This window comes from Plectropomus leopardus, chromosome 2 (assembly GCF_026936395.1).
Source record: "Plectropomus leopardus strain MGB_pleo_1.0 chromosome 2, ASM2693639v1, whole genome shotgun sequence".
Classification (NCBI taxonomy): Eukaryota; Metazoa; Chordata; class Actinopteri; order Perciformes; family Serranidae; genus Plectropomus; species Plectropomus leopardus.
In genome coordinates, this window is record NC_142177.1 from 9,610,070 (window position 1) to 9,622,740 (window position 12,671).

The window sequence follows — 12,671 nt, forward strand, 5'->3', positions numbered from 1 at the left end:
TATGGCCAAAAACACCATAATATCACATGTCGAAAAAATGACCAAAAAAGCAAGGCTATAGTATGGCAAAAATGTCAAAAAATGACATGTCCAAACAACAGCTTAAAACACCTCAAAACAGTATAAAATGGCATGCTGAGACACTCCATAGCATTGGATTTTGCAAAAACTGCCCAAAACACCATAATATAGCATGTCGAAAAAATGACCAAAAAAGCAAGGCTATAGTATGGCAAAAATGTCAAAAAATGACATGTCCAAAAAACAGCTGAAAACACCTCAAAACAGTATAAAATGGCATGCTGAGACACGCCATAGCATTGGATTTTGCAAAAACGGCCAAAAACACCTTATCATAGAATGTTAAAAAAAGACCAAAAAAGCAAGGCTATAGTATGGCAAAAATGTCAAAAAATGACATGTCCAAAAAACAGCTAAAATCAATTTTAAACTACATGAAAGAGTGTGCTGAGACATGCCATAGCATTAAAACTTGCAAATATGGCCAAAAACACCATAATATCACATGTCGAAGAAATGACCGACATGAAATGACCATAGCATTGGATTTTGCAAAAACTGCCGAAAACACCATAATATAGCATGTCGAAAAAATGACCGAAAAAAGCAAGGCTATAGTATGGCAAAAATGTCAAAAAATGACATGTCCAAAAACAGCTGAAAACAATTTTAAACTACATGAAAGAGTGTGCTGAGACATGCCATAGCATTAAAACTTGCAAATATGGCCAAAAACACCATAATATCACATGTCGAAAAAATGACCAAAAAAGCAAGGCTATAGTATGGCAAAAATGTCAAAAAATGACATGTCCAAAAAACAGCTGAAAACACCTCAAAACAGCATAAAATGGCATGCTGAGACACGCCATAGCATTGGATTTTGCAAAAACTGCCGAAAACACCATAATATAGCATGTCAAAAAAGTGACCGAAAAAAGCAAGGCTATAGTATGGCAAAAATGTCAAAAAATTACATGTCCAAAAAACAGCTGAAAACACCTCAAAACAGTATAAAATGGCATGCTGAGACACGCCATAGCATTGGATTTTGCAAAAACTGCCGAAAACACCATAATATAGCATGTCGAAAAAATGACCGAAAAAAGCAAGGCTATAGTATGGCAAAAATGACAAAAAATGACATGTCCAAAAAACAGCTAAAATCAATTTTAAACTACATGAAAGAGTGTGCTGAGACATGCCATAGCATTAAAACTTGCAAATATGGCCAAAAACACCATAATATCACATGTCGAAAAAATGACCAAAAAAGCAAGGCTATAGTATGGCAAAAATGTAAAAAAAATGACATGTCCAAAAAACAGCTGAAAACACCTCAAAGCAGTATAAAATGGCATGCTGAGACACGCCATAGCATTGGATTTTGCAAAAACTGCCGAAAACACCATAATATAGCATGTCGAAAAAATGACCGAAAAAAGCAAGGCTATAGTATGGCAAAAATGTCAAAAAATGACATGTCCAAAAAACAGCTAAAAACAATTGTAAACTACATTAAATAGCGTGCTGAGACACGCCATAGCGTTACAACTTGCAAATATGGCCAAAAACACCATAATATCACATGTCGAAAAAATGACCAAAAAAGCAAGGCTATAGTATGGCAAAAATGTCAAAAAATGACATGTCCAAAAAACAGCTGAAAACACCTCAAAACAGCATAAAATGGCATGCTGAGACACGCCATAGCATTGGATTTTGCAAAAACTGCCCAAAACACCATAATATAGCATGTCGAAAAAATGACCAAAAAAGCAAGGCTATAGGATGGCTAAAATGTCAAAAAATGACATGTCCAAAAAACAGCTGAAAACACCTCAAAACAGTATAAAATGGCATGCTGAGACACGCCATAGCATTGGATTTTGCAAAAACGGCCAAAAACACCTTATCATAGAATGTTAAAAAAAGACCAAAAAAGCAAGGCTATAGTATGGCAAAAATGTCAAAAAATGACATGTCCAAAAAACAGCTAAAATCAATTTTAAACTACATGAAAGAGTGTGCTGAGACATGCCATAGCATTAAAACTTGCAAATATGGCCAAAAACACCATAATATCACATGTCGAAGAAATGACCGACATGAAATGACCATAGCATTGGATTTTGCAAAAACTGCCGAAAACACCATAATATAGCATGTCGAAAAAATGACCGAAAAAAGCAAGGCTATAGTATGGCAAAAATGTCAAAAAATGACATGTCCAAAAACAGCTGAAAACACCTCAAAACAGCATAAAATGGCATGCTGAGACACGCCATAGCATTGGATTTTGCAAAAACGGCCAAAAACACCTTATTATAGAATGTCAAAAAAAAACCCGAAAAAAGCAAGGCTATAGTATGGCAAAAATGACAAAAAATGACATGTCCAAAAAACAGCTGAAAACACCTCAAAACAGCATAAAATGGCATGCTAAGACACGCCATAGCATTGGATTTAGCAAAAACTGCAGAAAACACCATAATATCACATGTCGAACAAATGACCGAAAAAAGCAAGGCTATAGTATGGCAAAAATGACAAAAAATGACATGTCCAAAAAACAGCTGAAAACACCTCAAAACAGCATAAAATGGCATGCTGAGACACACCATAGCATTGGATTTTGCAAAAACTGCAGAAAACACCATAATATAGCATGTTGAAAAAATGACCGAAAAAAGCAAGGCTATAGTATGGCAAAAATGTCAAAAAATGACATGTCCAAAAAACAGCTAAAAACAATGACAAACTACATTAAATAGCGTGCTGAGACACGCCATAGCGTTACAACTTGCAAATATGGCCAAAAACACCATAATATCACATGTCGAAAAAATCACCAAATAAGCAAGGCTATAGTATGGCAAAAATATACAAAAAATGACATGTCCAAAAAAACAGCTAAAATCAATTTTAAACTAGATGAAAGAGTGTGCTGAGACATGCCATAGCATTAAAACTTGCAAATATGGCCAAAAACACCATAATATCACATGTCGAAATAATGACCAAAAAAGCAAGGCTATAGTATGGCAAAAATGTCAAAAAATGACATGTCCAAAAAACAGCTGAAAACACCTCAAAACAGTATAAAATGGCATGCTGCGACACACCACAGCATTGGATTTTGCAAAAACTGCCGAAAACACCATAATATCACATGTCGAACAAATGACCGAAAAAAGCAAGGCTATAGTATGGCAAAAATGACAAAAAATGACATGTCCAAAAAACAGCTGAAAACACCTCAAAACAGTATAAAATGGCATGCTGCGACACGCCATAGCATTGGATTTAGCAAAAACTGCAGAAAACAACATAATATCACATGTCGAACAAATGACCGAAAAAAGCAAGGCTATAGTATGGCAAAAATGTCAAAAAATGACATGTCCAAAAAACAGCTGAAAACAGCTCAAAAAAGCATAAAATGGCATGCTGAGACACACCATAGCATTGGATTTTGCAACAACTGCCGAAAACACCATAATATAGCATGTCGAAAAAATGACCGAAAAAAGCAAGGCTATAGTATGGCAAAAATGACAAAAAATGACATGTCCAAAAAACAGCTAAAATCAATTTTAAACTACATGAAAGAGTGTGCTGAGACATGCCATAGCATTAAAACTTGCAAATATGGCCAAAAACACCATAATATCACATGTCGACATAATGACCAAAAAAGCAAGGCTATAGTATGGCAAAAATGTCAAAAAATGACATGTCCAAAAAAAGACGGCTGAAAACACCTCAAAACAGTATAAAATGGCATGCTGAGACACGCCATAGCATTGGATTTTGCAAAAACTGCCGAAAACACCATAATATAGCATGTCGAAAAAATGACCGAAAAAAGCAAGGCTATAGTATGGCAAAAATGTAAAAGAAATGACATGACCAAAAAACAGCTGAAAACACCTCAAAACAGTATAAAATGGCATGCTGAGACACGCCATAGCATTGGATTTTGCAAAAACTGCAGAAAACAACATAATATAGCATGTCGAAAAAATGACTGAAAAAAGCAAGGCTATAGTATGGCAAAAATGACAAAAAATGACATGTCCAAAAAAAAACAGCTAAAATCAATTTTAAACTACATGAAAGAGTGTGCTGAGACATGCCATAGCATTAAAACCTGCAAATATGGCCAAAAACACCATAATATAGCATGTCGAAAAAATGACCAAAAAAGCAAGGCTATAGGATGGCTAAAATGTCAAAAAATGACATGTCCAAAAAACAGCTGAAAACACCTCAAAACAGCATAAAAAGGCATGCTGAGACACACCATAGCATTGGATTTTGCAAAAACGGCCAAAAACACCATAATATAGCATGTCGAAAAAATGACCGAAAAAAGCAAGGCTATAGTATGGCAAAAATGTCAAAAAATGACATGTCCAAAAAACAGCTGAAAACAATTGTAAACTACATTAAATAGCGTGCTGAGACACGCCATAGTGTTACAACTTGCAAATATGGCCAAAAACACCATAATATCACATGTCGAAAAAATGACCAAAAAAGCAAGGCTATAGTATGGCAAAAATGTCAAAAAATGACATGTCCAAAAAACAGCTGAAAACACCTCAAAACAGTATAAAATGGCATGCTGAGACACGCCATAGCATTGGATTTTGCAAAAACGGCCAAAAACACCTTATTATAGAATGTTAAAAAAAGACCGAAAAAAGCAAGGCTATAGTATGGCAAAAATGTCAAAAAATGACATGTCCAAAAAACAGCTAAAATCAATTTTAAACTACATGAAAGAGTGTGCTGAGACATGCCATAGCATTCAAACTTGCAAATATGGCCAAAAACACCATAATATAGCATGTCGAAAAAATGACCGAAAAAAGCAAGGCTATATAGTATGGCAAAAATGTCAAAAAATGACATGTCCAAAAAACAGCTAAAATCAATTTTAAACTACATGAAAGAGTGTGCTGAGACATGCCATAGCATTAAAACTTGCAAATATGGCCAAAAACACCATAATATAGCATGTCGAAAAAATGACCAAAAAAGCAAGGCTATAGTATGGCAAAAATGTCAAAAAATGACATGTCCAAAAAAAGACGGCTGAAAACACCTCAAAACAGTATAAAATGGCATGCTGAGACAGGCCATAGGATTGGATTTTTGCAAAAACGGCCAAAAACACCTTATTATAGAATGTCAAAAAAAAGACTAAAAAACAAAGGCTATAGTATGGCAAAAATTTCAAAAAATGACATGTCCAAAAACAGCTGAAAACACCTCAAAACAGCATAAAATGGCATGCTGAGACACGCCATAGCATTGGATTTTGCAAAAACGGCCAAAAACACCATAATATAGCGTGTCGAAAAAATGACCGAAAAAAGCAAGGCTATAGTATGGCAAAAATTTCAAAAAATGACATGTCCAAAAAACAGCTGAAAACACCTCAAAACAGCATAAAATGACATGCTAAGACACGCCATAGCATTGGATTTTGCAAAAACGGCCAAAAACACCTTATTATAGAATGTCAAAAAAAAGACGAAAAAAGCAAGGCTATAGTATGGCAAAAATGTCAAAAAATGACATGTCCAAAAAACAGCTAAAATCAATTTTAAACTACATGAAAGAGTGTGCTGAGACATGCCATAGCGTTACAACTTGCAAATATGGCCAAAAATACCATAATATCACATGTCGAAAAAATGACCAAAAAAGCAAGGCTATAGTATGGCAAAAATGTCAAAAAATGACATGTCCAAAAAACAGCTAAAAACAATTGTAAACTACATAAAATAGCGTGCTGAGACACGCCATAGCGTTACAACTTGCAAATATGGCCAAACACACCATAATATAGCATGTTCAAAAAATGACCAAAAAAAACAAGGCTATAGTATGGCAAAAATGTCAAAAAATGACATGTCCAAAAAACAGCTGAAAACACCTCAAAACAGCATAAAATGGCATGCTGAGACACGCCATAGCATTGGATTTTGCAAAAACGGCCAAAAACGCCTTATTATAAAATGTCAAAAAAAAGACCAAAAAAGCAAGGCTATAGTATGGCAAAAATGTCAAAAAATGACATGTCCCAAAAACAGCTGAAAACAGCTCAAAACAGTGTAAAATGGCATGCTGAGACACGCCATAGCATTGGATTTTGCAAAAACGGCCAAAAACACCATAATATTGCGTGTTGAAAAAATGACCGAAAAAAGCAAGGCTATAGTATGGCAAAAATTTCAAAAAATGACATGTCCAAAAAACAGCTAAAAACAATAATAAACTACATAAAATAGTGTGCTGAGACACGCCATAGCATTACAACTTGCAAATATGGCCAAACACACCATAATATAGCATGTTCAAAAAATGATCAAAAAACAAGGCTATAGTATGGCAAAAATTTCAAAAAAATGACATGTCCAAAAAACAGCTGAAAACACCTCAAAACAGCATAAAATGGCATGCTAAGACACGCCATAGCATTGGATTTTTGCAAAAACGGCCAAAAACACCTTATTATAGAATGTCAAAAAAAAGACTAAAAAACAAAGGCTATAGTATGGCAAAAATTTCAAAAAATGACATGTCCAAAAAACAGCTGAAAACACATCAAAACAGCATAAAATGGCATGCTGAGACACGCCATAGCATTGGATTTTGCAAAAACTGCCGAAAACACCATAATATAGCATGTCAAAAAAATGACCGAAAAAAGCAAGGCTGTAGTATGGCAAAAATGTCAAAAAATGACATGTCCAACAAACAGCTAAAAACAATAATAAACTACATAAAATAGCGTGCTGCGACACGCCATAGCGTTACAACTTGCAAATATGGCCAAAAACACCATAATATAGCATGTCGAAAAAATGACCAAAAAAGCAAGGCTATAGTATGGCAAAAATGTCAAAAAATGACATGTCCAAAAACAGCTGAAAACACCTCAAAACAGCATAAAATGGCATGCTGAGACACGTCATTGCATTGGATTTTGCAAAAACTGCCAAAAACACCATAATATAGAATGTCGAAAAAATGACCGAAAATAGCAAGGCTATAGCATGGCGAAAATGTCGAAATTTGACATGTCATCAAAACAGCTGAAAAAATCCCAAAACAGCATGAACTAGTATGCTGACAAAAGCCATAGCATCAAAGCTTGCAAATATGGCCAAAGACACCATAATATAGCATGTTCAAAAAATGACCAAAAAAACAAGGCTATAGTATGGCAAAAATGTCAAAAAATGACATGTCATAAAAACAGCCGAAAACACCTCAAAACAGCATAAAATAGCCTGTTGAGACACGCCATAGCATTGGAGTTTGCAAAAACAGCCTAAAACACCTTATTATAGCATGTCAAAAAAATGAGGAAAAAAGCAAGGCTATAGTATGGCAAAAATGTCAAAAAATAACATGTCCAAAAAACAGCTAAAATCAATTTTAAACTACATGAAATAGCATGCTGAGACATGCCATAGCATTAAAAGTTGATAATATGGCAAAAAACACGATAATATAGCATGTCGAAAAAATGACCGAAAAAAGCAAGGCTATAGTTTGGCAAAAATGTCAAAAAATGACATGTCCAAAAAACAGCTGAAAACACATCAAAACAGCATAAAAAAGCATACTGACAAAAGCCATAGCATCAAAGCTTGCAAATATGGCCAAAAACACCATAATATAGCATGTCGACAAAATTACCAAAAAAACAAGGCTATAGGATGGCAAAAATGTCAAAAAATGACATGTCCAAAAAACAGCTAAAAATAATTTTAAACTACATAAAATAGCGTGCTGAGAAATGCCATAGCGTTACAACTTGCAAATATGGCCAAAAACACCATAATATCACATGTCGAAAAAATGACCAAAAAAACAAGGGTATAGTATGGCAAAAATGTAAAAAAATGACATGTCCAAAAAACAGCTAAGAACAATTATAAACTACATAAAATAGCGTGCTGAGAAATGCCATAGCGTTACAACTTGCAAACATGGCCAAAAACACCATAATATCACATGTCGAAAAAATGACCAAAAAAAAGGCTATAGTATGGCAAAAATGTCAAAAAATGACATGTCCAAGAAACAGCTGAAAACACCTCAAAACAGCATAAAATGGCATGCTGAGGCATGCCATAGCATTGGATTTTGCAAAAACGGACAAAAAACACCTTATTATAGCATGTCAAAAAAAGACGAAAAAACCAAGGCAAAAATGGCAAAAAATGACAAAAAATGACATTTTCAAAAAACAGCTAAAAACAATTATAAACTACATAAAATAGCGTGCTGAGACACGCCATAGCGTTAAAACTTGCAAGTATGGCCAAACTCACCATAATATCACATGTCGAAAAAATGACCAAAAAAGCAAGGCTATAGTGAGGCAAAAATGTCAAAATATATCATGTCCCAGAAACAGCTGACAACACCTCAACAACAGCAAGAAATAGTGTGCCGAGACTTGCCATATCATAGAATTTTCATAAAATTGCCAAAAACACCACAGTATAGCATGTCCAAAAATTGACCGACAAGGCAAGGCGAAAAATGTCAAATAATGACATGTTGCCAAAAAACAGCTAAAAACCACATAAAACCACATAAAATACCATGCCAACAAACACCATAGCACAGGATGTTGCAAAAGTGGCCAAAAACACCATAAAATCGCATGTCGAAAAAACAATAGAAAATGCCATACTTTAGTATGGAGAAAAATTTCAAAACATAACATGTCCAAAAAATCCATACTTTCGTGTGGCGAAAAATGTCAAAATATGGCATGACCAAAAACAGCTGAAAACCACATAAAAAACATGCTGACACACGCCATGGCATAGGATGTTTCAGAACTGGCCAAAAACACCATCATATACAATGTAGAAAAAAGGACCAAAAATGCTATACGATAGTAAGGCTTAAAATGTCGAGTCATGTCATATGACATGTCCAAAAAACAGCTGAAAACCCCATAAAACCACATAAAATACCATGCTGAGACACAGTATAGCAGAAGATATTGCAAAAATTGCCCAATACAACATAAAATAGCATGTTGAAAAAACGATCGGAAATGCCGTATTAAAGTGTGGTAAAAAATTTCGAAATATGACATGTCCAAAAAACAGCTGAAAACCACATAATATACCACGCCAAGACACACCATGGCTAAGGATACTGTAAAAACAGCCAAAAACACCATAAAATAGCATGTCAAAAAAGAACCGAAAATGCCATACTATAGTGTGGTGAAAAATGTCAAAATATGACGTCCAAAAAACAGCTAAAAACCACATAAAATACCATGCCCAGACACGCCATGGTATAGGATATTGCAAAAACACTGTAAAATAGCATGTAAAAAAAAACAACCACAAATGCCATACTGTAGTATGTCCAACAAACAGCTGAAACGCCTCAAAACATCATAAAATAGAGTGCAGAGACACACCATGGCATAGAGTCTCTCAAAAACTGTCCAAAACACCATAATAGGACATTTTTGAAAAAATGACTGAAAAGGCAAGGCTATAGTATGGCAAGAAATGTTAAAATATGACATGTCCAAACAACAGCTGAAAATCACATAAAACCACAAAAAAAACAAAGCATGCTAACACACGCCATGACATAAGACGTTGTAAAAACGACAAAAAAAAATAATAAAATAAAATAAAAATAAAATAGTATGTCGAAAGAAGAACCAAAAATGGCAAAAAATGTCCAAATATGATGTCCAAAAAACAGCTGGAAACCACATAAAATGCCATGGCCTCTTTTCACAAAAAACAGCTAAAAACCACATAAGAGCACATAAAAAAAGCATGCCGACACAAGCCATTGCACAGGATGTTGCAAAAGCATGTCCAAAAAACAGCTGAAAACCACATAAAATACCATGCTGAGACACGCCATGGCATAGAATACGGCTCAAAACACCATAAAATAGCATGTCGATAAAAATGACCAAAAATGCCGTACTATAGTAAGACAAAAAATGGTCAAAAAAGTAATTGCTTCAATTGTTGAAAAAAAGTCCAAGATTAGCTAGATGAAGAAGATTATAGTATAGTAAGCTGGAAAAAGGAAAGTCAATGTGTCAAATGTTGAAAATTCATCATATAATATGTCAAAAAATGTTCAAAGAAGTCATTGCTCCAAATTTTTGAAATGTCATACTGTACTAAATCGAAAAAACGCCATGGTTGAAAAAAGTCATTGCCCCCATTGTTAAATGAAAGTCCAAGATTAGCATGTTTAAGAAGATTATCATTTCGTAAGACAAAAAAATCTGTCCAGAAAGTCATGTCAGTTTTTAGATGTCATACGTTTTTAAACGTATGTTTAAAAACACCATACTATAGCGTGTTGAAAAATGGTCAAAAAGGTCATATTTCCAAATGGTAAAAAAAGGTCCTAGAGTAGCATGTTGAAGAGAATTATAGCAATATAAGACTGTAAGAAAGAAAACGTCAACATTTCAATCATTGAAAAGTCATACTCTAGTAAGCCAAAATATGCCACATGTCGTACGTATGTCAAAAAATGGTCAAAAAAGTCATCACTCCAAATGTTGACAAGAAGTCATAGAATAGTTTTTTAACAAAAAATCTGTCCAAAAAATCAACGTCAGTTTTTGAAAAGTCATTCTATACTATCTCGAAAAAAAATCCCATACTATAGTATATTGAAAAATTGTCAAAAAACTAATAGCTCCAAATGTTGAAAAAAAGTTTGAGAATAGCATGTTGAAGAAGATAGTAATGTATAAGACAAAAAAAATCTATCCAAAAAGTCAACATGTCAACTTTTTAAAAGGCATACTATACTATGTCGAAAAACACCATACTATAATAGCTCGGAAAAAGGTAAAAAAAAATCATCTTTTCAAATGTCGAAAAATGTCCTAGAGTAGCATATTGAAGAGTAAGACAAAAACCCTGTCCCAAAAGTCAACATCTCAATTGTTAAAAAGTCATCCTATAGTATCCAGAAAAAAGCCATACTATAGTATGTGGAAAAATGGTCAAAAAAGTAATCGCTCCAAAAGTCGAAATTATAGTATACCTAGTAATCTGAAAAAACTGCCAGAAAAGTCAACATTTCAATTGATGTAAGGTCATTGTATAATATGCTGAAAAATGCCATATTATAGCAGGTTGAAATTGTCAAAAAAGTCATCTTTCCAAATGTCAAAAAAAGTCCTAGGATAGCATATTGAAGAGGATTATAATATAGTAAAATGAAAAGAAAAAATTTTTAAAAAACAAACAACCAAAAAAAGACATACTATTATGGGACTTTTTTATGCCATTTTGGACGACATACTATACTATAAATTTTTAAAGGTATTTTGGATGACATGCTATAGCATGATGTTTTAATTCAATTTCGGATGGCATATATACCATGAGATTTTTGTGCTCTTTTGGACAACATATTATACTATGACATTTTTATGCTATTTTAGACAACATCCGATAGTATGACTTTTTATGCCATTTTAAATGACATTCTATACTATGACATTATTATGCCATTTTGATGACATAGTATTCTTTTTTTTTTAAACAACATATTAAGCTATGACTTTTTTGAACGTCGAAGTGTCAGATGACTTTTTAATGCTATTCTCAATGACATTCTATATTCTTACTTTTTTAAGCGATCTTGGACGAAGAACTATACTATGACTTTTTGACTACTATGTGATGACTATTTTCTGCTATTTTGGATGACAGTTTACTGTGCCTACTGACACCTTGACTTTTTTATAATATTTTGGACGACATACCATATTCTGACTATTTTGTGTTATTTCGGCTGACATACTATAGACTGTGACTTTTGGCAAACATACTATACCATTATGCCATTTTGGATGATATATTTTAGTATGATTTTATCAAGGTTTATTTTTGACGTAGCATGCTAAGACTGTGTTATGACTTTTTTATGACATCCTATAGTATGACTTTTCATAACACTTTTTTTTGGGGCTAGTATATGTTTAATGTTTTATAAAAAAAATTCTTATGACATGCAATACAATGCCTTTTAATTACATTTTTATAACATACTATACCATGAGTTTTTATGACATGCTATACTCTGACTTTTTCTGATGTTTTTCAGAAATTCTGTACAAATTAGATTGTATTAACAGTAATTGAGATATGCACAGAACTTACACACTCCCAGACAGAAATTCCTTGATTTCATAGATAGATGTACATAACTTTCAGAAATAAGATGATCTCAATTTACATTGGCTGGTATTTTTTTCATTCAATTATTTTCATTTTTTACCAATGTGAATATACTGTGTGCTTACCTATATAATTGCTGTGCAGTGCACAATTACACTCTGGAATAAAGTGTGAAAGTAAGATGTCACAACTCTGCACATTAGTGAACTCGATCTCTGAATGTACTGTTTGTGTGTAGTGAAGATGCATTGATCAGGGGCAGTAGTGTGTTTGTGGAGCGCTGCCAGGCCATGTTAATCAGACTGCAGGAGGTCTGCCCTCAGCTGGATACAGATGGAATAAACAACATCTGGATCATCAAACCAGGTGCCAAGTCAAGAGGGCGAGGTGAGTTTAGAAAAATAGTTATATGGT

General features: G+C 33.8%; 1 protein-coding gene across 5 annotated transcripts in view; it reads left to right on the forward strand.

The window, feature by feature from the left end:
• The window catches only part of ttll3 (tubulin tyrosine ligase-like family, member 3), a 44,204-nt gene that overhangs the window by 28,342 nt on the left and 3,191 nt on the right, over positions 1-12,671 (forward strand). For all 5 annotated transcript variants that reach the window (XM_088084209.1, XM_088084202.1, XM_088084214.1 and 2 more), the window contains one exon: positions 12,496-12,644. In XM_088084209.1, coding sequence (XP_087940335.1) covers positions 12,496-12,644 — 149 coding nt within the window. The remainder of the gene's footprint in view (positions 1-12,495; positions 12,645-12,671) is intronic.